At 40.2% G+C, this 15008-nt stretch overlaps 2 protein-coding genes across 3 annotated transcripts; both read right to left on the bottom strand.

Annotated features, from left to right (window-relative positions):
• Positions 1 to 1370: 1370 nt before the first annotated feature.
• Positions 1371 to 4380, bottom strand: si:ch211-286b5.5 (uncharacterized protein LOC100003596 homolog). Of its 2 annotated transcripts, none has more exons than XM_061769904.1 (3): positions 4171 to 4380; positions 3626 to 3752; positions 1371 to 2102 (listed from the first exon to the last, which is right to left on the bottom strand). In XM_061769904.1, the coding sequence occupies exons 1-2, from the start codon at positions 4258 to 4260 to the stop codon at positions 3627 to 3629; spliced, it is 216 nt and encodes a 71-aa protein (XP_061625888.1). In that variant the 5' UTR covers positions 4261 to 4380; the 3' UTR covers positions 1371 to 2102; position 3626. The 2 variants fall into 2 exon arrangements, with proteins under 2 accessions (XP_061625888.1, XP_061625887.1); XM_061769903.1 differs by having other exon boundaries at positions 1371 to 2174; positions 4171 to 4374.
• A 2550-nt stretch (positions 4381 to 6930) lies between these two features.
• On the bottom strand, positions 6931 to 11815 carry LOC133476475 (uromodulin-like). The gene is made up of 11 exons (XM_061769902.1): positions 11739 to 11815; positions 11533 to 11604; positions 10159 to 10950; positions 9583 to 10023; positions 8956 to 9270; positions 8661 to 8869; positions 8255 to 8406; positions 7706 to 7948; positions 7463 to 7622; positions 7261 to 7336; positions 6931 to 7152 (listed from the first exon to the last, which is right to left on the bottom strand). The coding sequence occupies exons 2-11, from the start codon at positions 11594 to 11596 to the stop codon at positions 7133 to 7135; spliced, it is 2472 nt and encodes an 823-aa protein (XP_061625886.1). The 5' UTR covers positions 11597 to 11604; positions 11739 to 11815; the 3' UTR covers positions 6931 to 7132.
• Between the last annotated feature and the right edge of the window lie 3193 nt (positions 11816 to 15008).

Below are 15008 nucleotides of genomic sequence, written 5' to 3'. Positions count from 1 at the left end.
CAAAATATTAGGACTACTTTTCAGCAGTGGCAAGCAGTCAAGGTCTGCAAGGTCTTCTCTGCTGGCCTAAACACCATGAAAAGCACTAACCTACATTTACAACCTAAACTGTAAAACTACTTTGACTAGCAAAACGCAACTGTAGTCATCTTCACACAATAGTTTGATTTAATAAGCAGGATTTTTCCTCGCAAATATTTAATAATTAAAAAAAAAATAGTGAGAGGTCACTTTGAAAATACTGTAAATAATAATGTTTTTTAATGGCTGGCTGTCACTGCGATGAGGTCCACAAGAGGGAGTTGTTCTGGCATGATGTCACATTTTTCTTACCCATCTCTCTCAGCTGATGAGAGTTGAGTCTTCTTGTTTTGATGGTGTGGTTGTCATTGCATGGTGAGTAGGTCTTGTTAGGAGTTGAAATTTCCGGGTTTGTCACTCCTTGCTCTTCACATGTATTATCTAAGAAATGTTTGGTTGAGGACTTGAGGTTATTGCTCCCGAAGGAGGGTCAACCACTTAAGGGTTTACATACTTTTTCCTACCTGTCCTGCAAATGTTTTTTTCAATAAATATATGTTTGTGTGGTATTAGTTTAAGCAGACTCTTTATTGTTGTGATTTAGATGAAGATCAGACTCAATTTGATGACCGATTAATGCAGAAATTTGTAGACTGAACATTTAGTACAAACTCTTAAATGGCCATGAAAAGTGACCATTGAACTTTAAATTGTCAAAGAAAATTAAATGGTCTGTATGCGTAAGTTTAATCAAACACTGCCAATTTTGTCATTCTAATCTAAAAATTTCTAAAGGGAGTACGTCTCATCCATTTATGAAAGGTAGCACACATGACTGTGCACATGACTCAACACAATGAGCTTTTCTAAGGTTCCTCCAGGGAAATGTACATTTACTGTGACCAGCAAAGACATTACTCACATAGCTCATATTCTCAATTCAAATATAGAGTAAAAAATCTGGGTCCACTTTGGGTTAGGAATGAGAGCCCAAGAAGACTGCGCATATGATTTGAACAATTTATGTAAATGAGTGTCTTCAGCCATTTTGGCAGCTCCATGTGAATACAGATAGTTCAGCAAAACATTTGACCTCTTCGTTTATAAAAAAAAAAAAAATTACTTAAGATGGCTATCAGGCAGTAAAAAAATAACAGAAAATGCTCTGAAGAATTTTGGATCTAGTGTGACTTGGCTTTTAACACCCTCAATTTCATAAAGGTTTCAATTGTCAACCCAAAGAAAGCATCTTCCACAAACCCTCTTCATAAGTGGCTTCTTGGTAGCAACGACACATTCCACACATTGGTTCTCAGTGATGCTCACAAACTAAATAAAACAAATTGTCAGTTTATGAAAAAGAAATTTTATTTCTAAAAATGTTGCTCACAGTAGCAAAGACAAGGGAGGTACAGGGTAACAGTAGTAAAAGATTTGGCTGCATGGCATATAATTCCATTGTGGAAAACAGGCCATGCAACAGGTCACTTCAGCAAGATTCATTCTTAAACAGGAACATCTGGATGTTTTCAAAATAGCTGCTGTATGGCTATTTGCATATATAAAGTGATATACAATAATTCACTATTCAAATAGTGTAAGGCATGTGTTTTAAAGATGGTAACAGAATACAAGCTAATATAAGTAACACCAAGCATTTTTTTTTAAATACATTTAGGTCTGTACCGTGTCGTAGTGCTTCTCAATAGTGACGACATAACTATAAATATCTGAAAAGTGGACAACTCAAATATTCTAATGGCCAAAAGTTAAATTTTATGCATCTGTATGGACTGTTTGAGTAAGAGTATCCTGTATGACACAAAAGCAGACAGTTTTAATTAACATCTGTCTTTATCTACTGCACTGAATATAATAACAATTTGGACAACAATTTGATTAGCAAAACCAAGAAATACTTCAAATGGATTAATAATGTTAGTGTGATTTCTTGACCATTTTTTGGGACTCACAAGTTTGGTGCAGCACGAATATGACGAATTGTTTTGGCAAACAAATGGACCAATCCCCGTCCTGTAACCGTCCATCCTGGGGTCGAGGAAGGAGAGCTGCTGGCAGATCTACAGCAACATTAGGTAAAATTGAAGACAGCCTTTGTATAGATTCAGAAATTATTCATTGTTCTTGCCAAGCTAAAAGGGGATGGGGGGAGGAGGGAGGGAAAAAAAGCAAAAAACATTAAAACACCTAGTCAGTCCCACAACTCATACAGCTAGTAATACAGACACTTTCCCAAAAAAAAAAAAGTGAATATAATGGAAACATTTATTTATTTGCATAATTTCATTCAAAAAGTTAAACTTTCATAGATTATAGATTCAGGGACCACAATTTAAACAATTTCAAGTATTTATTTGTTTATTTTTGCATAATTTGGGCTTCCAGCTCATAAAACCCACAAAATCAGGAATTCACAGTCAAGAAATAACCTTTTACTTCTCAGTTTTTGTAAAAAAATACAATAAAATAAAAATAAAAATAAATAAATAAAAAATTAGGGTTACATAAAATCAAACAAAATATGGTACTTTCAAAGCCATATGTTAATCTTCAATACTTGGTTGGGAATCCCTTTGCTTTAATCACTGCCTGGATGCGCCATGGCATTGGGCAATCAGCCTGTGGCATTGCCTGGGAGTTATGGAAGCCCAGATTTCCTTAATGCCTGGTGCCATGTGCACGTGTGCACACCCTTATGCTTGAACATGGCGTTCGTTATGGGCAATCCGTGATGAGCACTGAAGTCCAATAACAGAACACCACTTGGGTTCTGATCGGGGGGGCATTCCTCCCAGTCACATCCTTCCAGGTCTCACTGTCACTGCCCATGTGAGCATTGAAGTCCCCCAGCAGAACGATGGAGTCCCCAGCGGGAACGCTCTCCAGCACCCCGTCCAAGGACTCCAAAAAGAGTGGGTACTCTGAACTGCTGTTGTTTGGTGCATAGGCACAAACAACAATCAGGACCCGTCCCCCCCAACCGAAGGCGGAGGGAGGCTACCCTCTCGTCCACCGGGGTGAACCCCAACGTACAGGCGCCGAGCCGGGGGGCAATAAGTATACCCACACCTGCTCGGCGCCTCTCACCGTGGGCAACTCCAGAGTGGAAGAGAGTCCAACCCCTCTCGAGAGGATTGGTACCAGAGCCCAAGCTATGTGTGGAGGCGAGTCCGACTATATCTAGTCGGAACTTCTCGACCTCACACACCAGCTCGGGCTCCTTCCCTGCCAGAGAGGTGACATTCCACGTCCCTAGAGCCGGTTTCTGTAGCCGGTGATCGGATCGCCAAGGTCCCTGCCTTCGGCAAATGACAATATGCATAATGAATGTATCATACAGAAATATAATTGAAGTTAATAACTCTTTGGCAATGTCAATTTAAAAGTAAGCATTTTTTAATATTTTTGAGAAGGATGGCATTTGACAACTCTTATATTTGATCTCATTAGATTTTGCAGTACTGACCAAAATCGTGGGTAATCCGTGTACGAAGTGCAATAGTTTTATTTTATTTGTTATTATTATTTTTTTTACATGCCCTGTCATCGTGAAGGGGGTGTGCCGCCGATTTCCCCGGCCTACCTCAGAACAAGGAGCAGGACTTTGGTGGTCTAAAAGGATTATCGCTGGAGGGGACACCGACCAGGAGCGGGTCCTTGGAGGCATTTTGCAGACAGAAGTTCCTCAACTCGGCAGCAGCCTGGGACACCTGCGAGCCGCACACGACGTTAGCATGTGGGGAGCAAAGGCAGACTGCGAATAAACTGCAAAAGCGCCACACAATAGCAGGCCTGACTGTTATTTGCACATGATTTGCAACAGTACGTGTACTGTTTACGCACGTCGACTTTCACGTGACTGGCGAGTCTTCGTCGCGTAATGTCACTTTGGCACACAGAAAAACTCGAATTGTGTCAATGCGGAACTTGACAATGAAAAGTTGGAACTGTCGGTGGCAACGTAGAATAGCGAGACAGTGTGTACTTTTAAGATTTTGCGCTCCGCCGTGTACATTTGGAATGTGGAAGTGTGTATATGCACTGGACTACCAGTTTCCCTCTCCGCCATTCAGCAGTGGCTTAGCCTGTTGCACTCGGTGTTTGCGTGTCCGCGTCGGCCGCTGGTACCTTGATCCTCCGGACGCTGGCCTCCAACCGCAGCTGCTTTACGGCCCTCTGGGCGATGATTAAGTTGTTGCTGGCGTTGTTATTAGACATGACGAAGGCCGTCGGGGAGAAAAGTCGAGCGCTCCTTTTGAGTTGTACACGTCTACCAGCAGGAGGAAATTGCTCCCAAACACTCGGAAGACCTCCTCCGAAACTGGAATCCCGAGCTTGCGCGATTGTCCCTCCCAGCGGGACATTCTAATTGGTTTCCGCCATGTCAATCAAACGCCCCCCTCCCGTACAAACTGGACGTCGTGCCCCCCTGAGCGTTTTGCAGGACAACAGAGGACTTTACGATAGTTGGATGTGCTGGTTCGTAACCAACGGAAGCGTATTGCATTCACTTGGATTAAAAAAAATAAAAATCCTGTTTTTTCTGAGTTATTTTTTGAGGGCTTATTTTCTTGGAATATTTCTTCCTGTTTTTCTGAATATTTTTTTCCGTGTTTCTGACTAATTATTTTTCTCAGTTTTTCTGTCTAATTTCCCCCCCACACCCCACCCTCCGTTTTATGATTATTTCCCCCCGCTTTTTTTCTGACTATTTTATACTGTTTTTCTGACTTTTTTCCCCACCTGTTTTTGTGACTCATTTTTTTCTGAGTTAACGGGACACATCGAACTCACGCGAGAACCTGCGAACTGCAAGTGACTCTTTGCGGACTCCGTAGTAAGCAACATGACCGGCTTATTTAGTTTGATCAAGTTTTATTTTGATATGGGTTTAAGACACTGGGAGACACTCCTGTCTTTGGGATTACTCAGAAAAACAGGAAAAATAGTCATAAAACAGGGGGGTAAAATAGATAGAAAAACTGAGAAAATTGTCAGAAAAACAGAAAGAAATATTAAAAAAAAAAAAAAAAACGTCAAAAAAATTAGTCAGAAAAACACGAGTTTTTTTTTTTTTCCAAGTGAATGCAATACGGTTCCGTAGCTAAGAATGGGCGCCAAAGTTCCAAACCTCACTAAATTGGATCATTTGCGCGCGCGCGTGTGTCTGTGTGTGTCTGTGTGGAAGGACATGACTATTTATTTATTTAATGATGTGCGTATGGAGCCCCAGGTGGCTACAGATAAGAATGACTATAGATCAAGGACCCCCCCCCCCCTAAAAAAAAAAAAAATACACACAGGACAATGGGTGCTCAAAATGATTTTTTATGACATAATTGGCGTACAAAATGAATAACAAATAACGACCAACACTGGAAGCAAATTTAACATACATCATATAGTAACAACAACGAAAATGTGCGATCATTTTCAGAATGATAAAAACACAACCTATTAAAGATACGAATATAAAGCACATGCTGTTCTTTCTCAAGCAGCTGGTCTGCTGTTTAACGAATGTTCGCTAATAATGTGCTGTAAACCTTTCTAATACAAAGCTGCCAACCTACAGAAGTTCACTTCCTGAACAATTTGTCCAAATTTGTCAGAATTTCCTTTTTTTTTTTTTTTTTTTTAATCGTGTCATAAAAATTACTGCGGGACAGTTATTGCAGTATATTATGCATCCATCCATTTTCTGAGCCGCTTCTCCTCACTAGGGTCGCGGGCGTGCTGGAGCCTATCCCAGCTGTCATCGGGCAGAAGGCGGGGTACACCCTGAACTGGTTGCCAGCCAATCGCAGGGCACATAGAAACAAACAACCATTCACACTCACAATCATGCCTACGGGCAATTTAGAGTCTCCAATTAATGCATGTTTTTGGGATGTGGGAGGAAACCGGAGTGCCCGGAGAAAACCCACGCAGGCACGGGGAGAACATGCAAACTCCACACAGGCGGGGCCGGGGGTATATTATGCAATAAGATAAAAATTATTCTGAATACTCTTCAACTGCACAACATAGTCATTACTCAGTAATCTTAATTGTTAATAAATAAATAATTGTTATAATGGCTTCTTCTCTTGCATGCTATTTTTGTATTTACTCGATCCACTATTGTGGAACCAATAAAGGTTATCTGCTATTATAAACATTTATTATATGAATATACTTTTACAGATGACATATGCTGTTTTGGAATACAGTCAGGGAAATGGTAGCAGATTGCATAGACATTGGCATTGACTGTTTGGAAATAATATTATTGAAAGGTGTGGTGAGAAATTGGGTTAATAAAATGTCACTGTTAGTTTCACTTCGTTACAGGTATATCACAATAAATTTTAATATGGTAGAAAAGTCCCGGTTTTCGTTTGCTCTAAGCTATAATAATCAAAATTATACATATATTTCAAAAGACATCATTACATATTTTTCACTCTGAGTGTGTACTGTGCATCACCATGAGTTTCACTTTTTGAATTGAACTACCTAACTAAATTAAGATTTTTACATTATTCTAATTTATTAAGATGTACTTGTATAACGTGACAGAGGATGGTAACAGCGATTCACTGTGTGTGTCGTTATAGAGTAATATTAGTGTTGGCCATAGAATATACATCTTATATTTAAAATGCAACACATGACATGTTATGATATCTGAGAAAGGCTTGTTTGGTTTTTATTTTGGTTCATGGCAAAGAAAATAATGGAGAAGAAGAAATGTGATTTAACGTTAAAGGGCATCACACGGCTCCAAAAATAATGTTTTGCCAGTAACTTCACTCATTATTGTGGCTTGTATACAAAATACATATATGGTCTAAATCTAAAGTAACGATAAATTGATCAGTTAATGGAAACAAATGCAGACAGACATGCTTATGTAATCTTTGCTTTTTATTATAATTCTGTGGGTGTGAAATTATACATTCCCTTAGTGGCCATTAATAGTTTAGAGGTAGTTGACAATAGGATACAATTTATTCTAATGCATATGAACTACAGTAGATCTCATCATTTTTGCTATTCTGGTTGTTGAATAATACCAGTCCAACAATGTTATTCCTTTAAATGGATGTCACTCAGACGATTTCTCCCCTGAAGATAAAAAAGAAAGAGGAAGAAAATACCCTTTGTTATTTATTCAATATTTTTACCATACCAACATATAGCCCGATACTTGAATTAAATCTAGACTATGCTTACATTTGATTGGACCAACGCTGAGTGGCTTCATTGGAGCAGAGGTTGAGACAGAGCGTTTTACTCTCCTTGTGCAAGGCTTCATAGTGGACCATGGAAGCGTGTGAAAAGGAACAGTATAACATTATAACTAATTGGTTATTATACAATAATAGACATGGACTTGCAATGCTGTGAATCAAATGAAATACAATATGTTACTCACCGGAATGCAAGAGAACCTCCTCCGGTCACACAGGCTGAGGCCACAGTGGAGGTAAATACTTCGATATTCCCCCTGAACCAGGAAGAACAAAGCAGAGAAACGAGCCCGGAGGGATGAGCCACTCTCAACCACGGACACTTGTTGGCGGTCAGCGGGACATCTGATAAAGACAACAGAAGACCATTGGTTATTATCACCTTTCAATCATGAATCTATATTGATCCCAACTGAGCAGACACATACTTGTTGTGAATTAGAGAGTATCGCTCGGGGTGATCAGGGTTTGAGGAGTGAGAGGCAAAGCAATTCTCCAAAACAAGTGCCAAGCTGGGATCTCTTTTGTCCACAGAGACCCCAACATACAACGGCGAGCCCACTGGAAGGACGACCGCGCCCGCTGAATAAGGCTCTGTAAAGTTGGAGTTGTGGAAGAGGACCATGGAGGCTCTGGCTTTGTAACCTGAGCCAATAATACCACCGTCCAACCTGTCATGAAAGAGCACATATTATCATCAATCTATGTCAAAGGCTCTACTCTCGTCGTTGGAATTGGAACGGAAATTGCATTTCTGGAGAACTATTGAACTATCTTGAAATGATAAGAATTCAATTTGATTATCTTGATACAAAGCCCCATGATACAAATGTACTTCAATCTATACTATGACATTTGCCATTGACACTGGCTGGACAAACTATACAACAACTGTGCAACACGGTTTACTTTCCCTTAGCACTGTATCAATTATTTATTACAGCAATAATAGTCCGATGCATTAAACAACTACTCACGCAAGGGATGGTCTGATGGCCACGTTCAGCCTGCTGTCTGCGTCCAGGGGATAGGCGCACGAGAAAGGAAGACTCACAGCGGGAGAGAATGCTGTGTTGTTCAATGGGTAGATAAATAAACTGTTGGAGTAGATGGTGTGTGTGCGGTTGGTCTGAAAGACAGTTAAGGGTTATCATCAATAGCACTTTCTGTTTCATAGATCCGCGTGATCTGATTTGATCTCGAATGTAATGCAAATGTAGCATAGGAGGGGAGACGGGTGTTATTGATGTAAAATATTGATTGTATTGTACACTGACACTGAGAACAGAAGAAATTCATCATAAGCAGAGTAGTATAGAAGACATTTTTCAATAAATGCGGGCCTAAAGTACACACGTGTGTCAAGGTGTAGTGTTTTTTTACCGTCAGTGTGTTTCCGCAAGCATCTGCCTGAGCGTCAGCTTCGTACCACACGACATCACCTTGCACCCTGACCCAGGAACAGTTGCGGACTGCCAGGTTGCCAGAGAGCGGGTTATAACCGGCGCGTGTTATGCTCACGGAATCCAGGGCCACTCGGATTTTGTCAGGGCCACAAATAAGCTGAGAAGGTCTGAGTGAAGGTAGCGTTTCTAAACAAAGTATATAGTATGGGGTCATTAATTTCATTGTGTATGTGTAATTATGCCAAATCTTAATAACAATATATAAAGGCTACCTTCACAAACAACGCTGGCATCCTCCCTGTGTACACAGTTGTGTCTCCCAAATCCACGATGTTGGCAGCTTGTTATTGAAGTTTCATTTCCAAGACAACGGACATCATCCAACCAGATGGGTCCACTGCCCTGTCCAAAGGCTGCACTGTGCAGTGCTGAACGAGCCCTGCCGCAGTCCAACTGTCTACACACCACTTTGGCATTGGTGAGGCCCCATATGTCATCACACACAGTCCCCCATTGTCCATTATGGTAGACCTCAACTCTTCCAGAGCAGCGGTGGTCAGAGTTGACCAGCCTCACGGGTGAAGCAGCTAACACAACAACATACAGGCAAAAGCATTAGCCTGTGACAACTTACTTACCCTACGGTATAAAAGGTGTTTTTAGATGTTCCTAAATACAAATTTGGCAAAAGTCCACATGATGTCATGAAAATTAATAAAAATCAGGGAAGAAAACTCCAATCATATACTTTATAAAATTAGTGAATGTTTACAATATTGTACTCGAGTCAAATCATAACTCAATTAAATTCTTCTCGCATTGTTGCTTGTGTAAAACATAGTGTAGATGAGCAGGTAGATCAGTTCAGTATCATAATTGTTCACTTTAGTTTTTCTTACCTTCACAAACCACTCCGGCATCCTCATTGTGACCACAGTTGTGCGATCCAATTCCTTGGTGATTGCACTCACCCAGCTTTGATTCACTTCCGGTGCATCTGACATTATCCAACCAAATGGGGCCACTGCCCTGTCCAAAGTGAGCCCTCTGGGGGGCTGCCAGGGCCCTGCCGCAGCCCAACTGTCTGCACACCACTTGCGCATGCTTCAGGTCCCAGATATCGTCACACACTGTTCCCCACTGTCCACGGTGGAAGATTTCTACTCTGCCAGAGCAGGAGCTGTTTTCTCCATTAGCCAGGCGGACCTCGCCTTCATTTATTGTGGGTGCTGATGTTGTTAGTGGGGTATGGTAATTCTCTGCCGTTTCAATGTTGACAGATGCTGAAGGGGTTGAAGTAATTTCAGGTTCCGGTGTTGAATAACGAGTTCCATTAAACTCTGAAAGAGAAGATTTTTGACATAAGTTTTGTTTTTTGTTCAAAAATAGATGTTTTCCCATTTACATCAACAGGAACAAGATTTTACACTATACTGGCTATATTTGTGTTGAAATTGTTTCAATTGGAACAATACCTGCACAGTAAGCAAGACGGCATGTAGATGGCTTCACAAGTTTGTACACGTAGTAGCTGGTAGCTGCTGTAGAGCAAAGCTTAACATGGATATTGTGTGATGGAAACTGGCAGCAGTCTCCGTTCCAAGCATTACACACAGAACGAGTTGCAATTACATTAGACTGTGTAGGATGAGGTTGCGTTATCCACAAAGGTGCATGGGTTCCACACATGTTTTCCTCTATACATCTCTCAGGAATATGTGCACTGTTGTCTCCCAGAAACAGACGATACCAGCCTCGCCACTCAATATTTCGGTCACATTTTGCTTGGTTGGAATTAGCATATCTAAACTGTGTCGAACGCCAGTCATCATCCAGGACGGTGTAGCTCTCACAAGGGTCAGCACATCTTGTCCCGTTATTTCCAATGCAGTCCATACCTGCTGGACACACTGTGTTTCCACAACTGAACTGGACTGATTGTGAGGAAAGGCCAGATCTAGAGAGTGAGGCAGGCTCGAAGCATTCATGGGAGCCTGGCGCGTTTTGGCAAACCCGAGGTGCCGTGCATGGTGAGTCAGGGAGCGAGCACTCGTCAATGTCCACGCAGCCACTGCCAGGTGCCCATTCATAACCTTGACTACAACAGGAACCATCGCTACAGACTAAGGTATTGTAACAGCTGAGACCATCGCCAACAAAGCCATCTTTGCAGACACACGAGAAGCCGACAAAGGAGTCGCCTCTTTCGGGTGACTCTTGGCACGTTGCTTTTTCGTGGCACGCATCACAGCTGGAAACAACTGAACCTAAGAAGAGTAACTCATATTTAATAGTGTTTTCCACAAGATTCTGTAAACACACAAATCACTTGACAAAAAGTAATGGCATGGAAAGTTTTGGTGCGATAACTTTAATCAGAGGGTATGATTAACATTAATCTGCATCTCGCTTAGTTCAGAATTACAGTCAGTTGTGGAACTCCAAACAGTTTAGCAGTCAAACAACTTGGAAATGGACCTTAATTTAAAAGGTAAATATGGTCCAAAAGTGGAACACAAATCCAGATCTCAAACCAAAACATGGCGAGACTAAGCCAGCCAAAGGCAAAGTTCAAAGCTTCAATTTTGCATTGTTTCAGGTTTGACTATTGACACCATTTACTAATTTGGACATATAGTACATTAAAACGAACTATGCTGTATTTCAACAATACATGTGCATTCTTTCAAGGGGCTATGACAGGGTTAGTTCCCAAGATCCCTGGAACAATGTACTGTATTTATTTTTTCTAGATTTTTAATGGGTTAGTTTACTTTGAATGCCTTCCATTCACTGTAACTATGTGTGAGAGGACAAGAAAACCAGTGTAAATAATATCAAAACTATACCTGATCCTCTTGCAGTCATGAGCTGCAAAATCAGAAACAATAATTCTCTTCTAGGCATCCCCATCTTGGACTCTACCAAGAAAAAGAAAAGCGATGAAGTTCACACACTGTACATAAAAAGTTGACTAGATACAAATAATATCTATGCAATCTGGATTTTTTGTTTTAATTGTGCTGTTATGCATAAAAATCATTGCTTCGCTTACCTTGTTACCTTGACAAGGATCCAGCAGCTGGTGATGATTTAGGTGAGGGAAGAGTGAGGGAATTTATAGGCCAGATTTGCTCTGCAAGAGATCATACCAAACAACCATTTGTCAAACACACAAATGGTTCATTGACAGCTGATGCTGATATCAATTGGAAATTGTTACATATTAATCAAAACTATTTCCACGAAATAGACGTCAAACAGAACAAACCCAGAGTCAATAAACTTTATGGTAATTCATCAATATGGGGCAGAGTTGAAAAGACACCAGAACGTGATGAATGTAGTTTGTACATTCCCCTATTATTCAATGTATGCATGCATCGAAAACGGTCTGCATTTCCCAACAAACAAATAAATAGTTAAGCTTTTGTATTTAAATACATTTTGAAATTTAATGAATTCCTTTGGCTTTTACTGACCTAACCTAACCCTAACCCAAACCCTGAAAATTTCAAATAACTATATATTTCTGTTAAATAGTACAATAGTATAAAGTATGGGCTGAGAATTTAAAACAAGCTTATTAAAATGATTGTATAGGTGATTGTATTGTAAAATATATGCTGGAATACCACAAAACCAAGAATATATGAAGAAAATATCAAATTTAATGTAGATATCAAGTTAATAAACATCCAACCCAAATTATTCTGCCTAGATTTCTAGAAATGGTGATAATATTATATATAGTGGCATTATATATTATTATAGTCCAGTTTGATATCTTATATACTGTATTATGATATTACATTATTTTACACGTTAAATCCCAACCTACATACAATTTTAACAAAAATATAGTCCTACTCTGTTGTTGCAACTGATTTTTGTCATAATGTGTACCACTTTCTTGAAACATAACTAACTTCATTTTATTTTAATTGTACCTTATATCTATTACCAATATAGGCTTTCAATCTTTTTTCTCTCTCAATGTAATCGTAAAGGTATATTTTAAAAAGTACAACCTTTCAGAACCGTACAAACCTGGCATCATACAGTGTTGCTGTTGTGTTTATACAGACTAAACTAAACACATGTAACAATCACTAAGACGGTGATTTCCACAATGTCAAAATAATTTGTCACCATACATGATAAATTAACATGTTCTGACACTACACATTTTGTTGTGTGGTTATGCAATAACTTGACTCAATATTGGCTTGAACTCCCTCTGAAAACATTTTATAAAGTATATGCGAAGTAAATGGTTAACTTGGTGCTTTGTTCTACACGGAGTGCTTATCTGATATTTTCAATGTTTTACGCCAGTAAACTAGACTTACACATTGCTGAAAGAATGCAACAAAGCAAGCACTTAATTTGGGTACGGTTATGTAATTTGCAATTATCAGTTGAGTTTGAGGCAATCATGGACAAAAGAGGTGACTGCATATGGTGACAAATCATGATTAATATACATTATAGCCTACACGTTTGTAGATAATTGCTGAAAACGTGCAAATAGAGAGAAATATGTAATACTCCTTTGTGTAGATATAACGTTGAACTGTTTTGCGCCGTTTCAGTTTTCCTGATTTAAAAAAAAACAAAATTATGATGTATGTGTTATGTATTTCGTGTTATCCAGGCTACTACTGTAACGTGTTGTAACGCAAAGCATATGTATGTAACTAGCAGGAAGTATGCGCTCAAAATGTCTGTCACGTCATGTGAGCCACAGGCTGAATAACGTGTGCTGCCGTGTTTTAATGAATGGTTGACTTTCCCTGAAGCGCCTCCGCTATGCGGACCGACACGCCGACATCAGCAAGTGAGGAGGCGACGACGCGGACGGGCAGCAGGAGCCCAGGGTAGCTTGTGAGCTAGCTTGTCGTGGCGTGCAAAGCCTCGGATATAGGATATAGTCCAGCCACCGTAGAAGGCGCGTATACAGTATTTTCAAACATGCGTAGGTGTAAAAAAAGATGCTAGACGTAATGGTAAAACATATACAAAGCATCTTATCTGGGGAAATGGACTATTGGACACACATTATAGTTATAATAACTACATGAAATAACAAAGACGCTTGGAGAACTGTATTTGACGTGTACTTTTAGTGTTTAGCAGTCACTTTTCAAAACAGTTGGAGGATTTAGGACCCGTGGGAGCCTTGGCCGTCCACCTCCACCAGGTGGCCTTTGCGCGCCATTGTTTATCAATATCCATGCTGCTCGCTCTGCAAACAAGTCCGGTGAAATGGCGTTAGTAAAGAACATCAACAGGGCCGTTTTGGCAAGCAATACACAATTTTTCTATGGCAACAGCAACGACCACAGGGCTGCCGCAGACCATCTCGGTAAGTGTTTTGCGTAGTGTCTAATCACGCAGCGCTGGGTTCTAATCCAGGCTAACTTCACTAAACTGGCTAACACTAGCTTTACAGCAGCATAAATGAAACCAGTGTGCTACAGTTGTTGAAGTGCATTAGTGCCAGTAGTAAATCTCTACAGGGCTACAGTGAGCCGGTTGAGTTAAGTTAATTTAATTAATACAAACAATTAAATAGAAGAAGAGGAGCAAGGTGAACAGTACTTTGAAATCAGCTCTCGAGGCTGTCTCCCGTTTTCCCCACAATGTGCATTCAAAGGCCTTCGGAATAAACAGCGCTAAGCACAACAGAACACTTCTTGCTCTCACAACCCCTGTTGGATTTTATATTTTAAATTGTGTGGCATCTTATAAATTAATGTGCAATGTTAAAAACTATTGGTTTTTGACTTTTGTAAGCTTATGTAAATCATTGGTGGTGTGGAGTTGGTGTGACTGTGAGTGCGAATGGTTGTTTGTTTGTATGTGCCCTGCGATTGGCTGGCAACCAGTTCAGGGTGTACCCCGCCTCCTGCCCGATGACAGCTGGGATAGGCTCCAGCACGCCCGCGACCCTAGTGAGGAGAAGCGGCTCAGAAAATGGATGGATGGATGGATGGATTTGTACAGTGGCAAACACTCAGCTACACTGGTTCAATGTAAACACGTTAAGAATGACATTTCATTATCTTAAATAAAAGCAATTACTGTGAAGGTACAACCAATTCAGATACATTTGTAAGAGCAAAACTATCAACCTCGTTTTCTTTATCAATCTCAGTGAGACCTACTGAAAGAGCTACAAACTGATTTCAGAGCTACTGAGACATGACAATATTATTATGTCCATGAAAACATTTAGCATTGATTTTGCAGAGTAGCATCCTCCAATTGGTTTTCTTTCAATAAAGACCACAAGACATTTTTTTTTCCTGCTCATTTATTT

The sequence above is a fragment of the Phyllopteryx taeniolatus genome, chromosome 4, assembly GCF_024500385.1.
Source record: "Phyllopteryx taeniolatus isolate TA_2022b chromosome 4, UOR_Ptae_1.2, whole genome shotgun sequence".
In the NCBI taxonomy this organism is placed as follows: Eukaryota; Metazoa; Chordata; class Actinopteri; order Syngnathiformes; family Syngnathidae; genus Phyllopteryx; species Phyllopteryx taeniolatus.
This window is presented reverse-complemented; position numbering and strand designations above follow the sequence as displayed.

Excerpts from the sequence above, each read along its gene's own strand:
- si:ch211-286b5.5 (XM_061769904.1), bottom strand. The coding sequence starts at position 4,260 with ATGTCTAATAACAACGCCAGCAACAACTTAATCATCGCCCAGAGGGCC. Across the intron at positions 3,753-4,170 it reads CCAGCGTCCGGAGGATCAAG|GTGTCCCAGGCTGCTGCCGA; the intron begins GTACCAGCGGCC and ends TGCGGCTCGCAG.
- LOC133476475 (XM_061769902.1), bottom strand. The coding sequence starts at position 11,596 with ATGGGGATGCCTAGAAGAGAATTATTGTTTCTGATTTTGCAGCTCATG. Across the intron at positions 7,949-8,254 it reads GCCATCAGACCATCCCTTGC|GTTGGACGGTGGTATTATTG; the intron begins GTGAGTAGTTGT and ends CTTTCATGACAG. Across the intron at positions 7,153-7,260 it reads CAGCGTTGGTCCAATCAAAT|GGGAGAAATCGTCTGAGTGA; the intron begins GTAAGCATAGTC and ends TTTTATCTTCAG.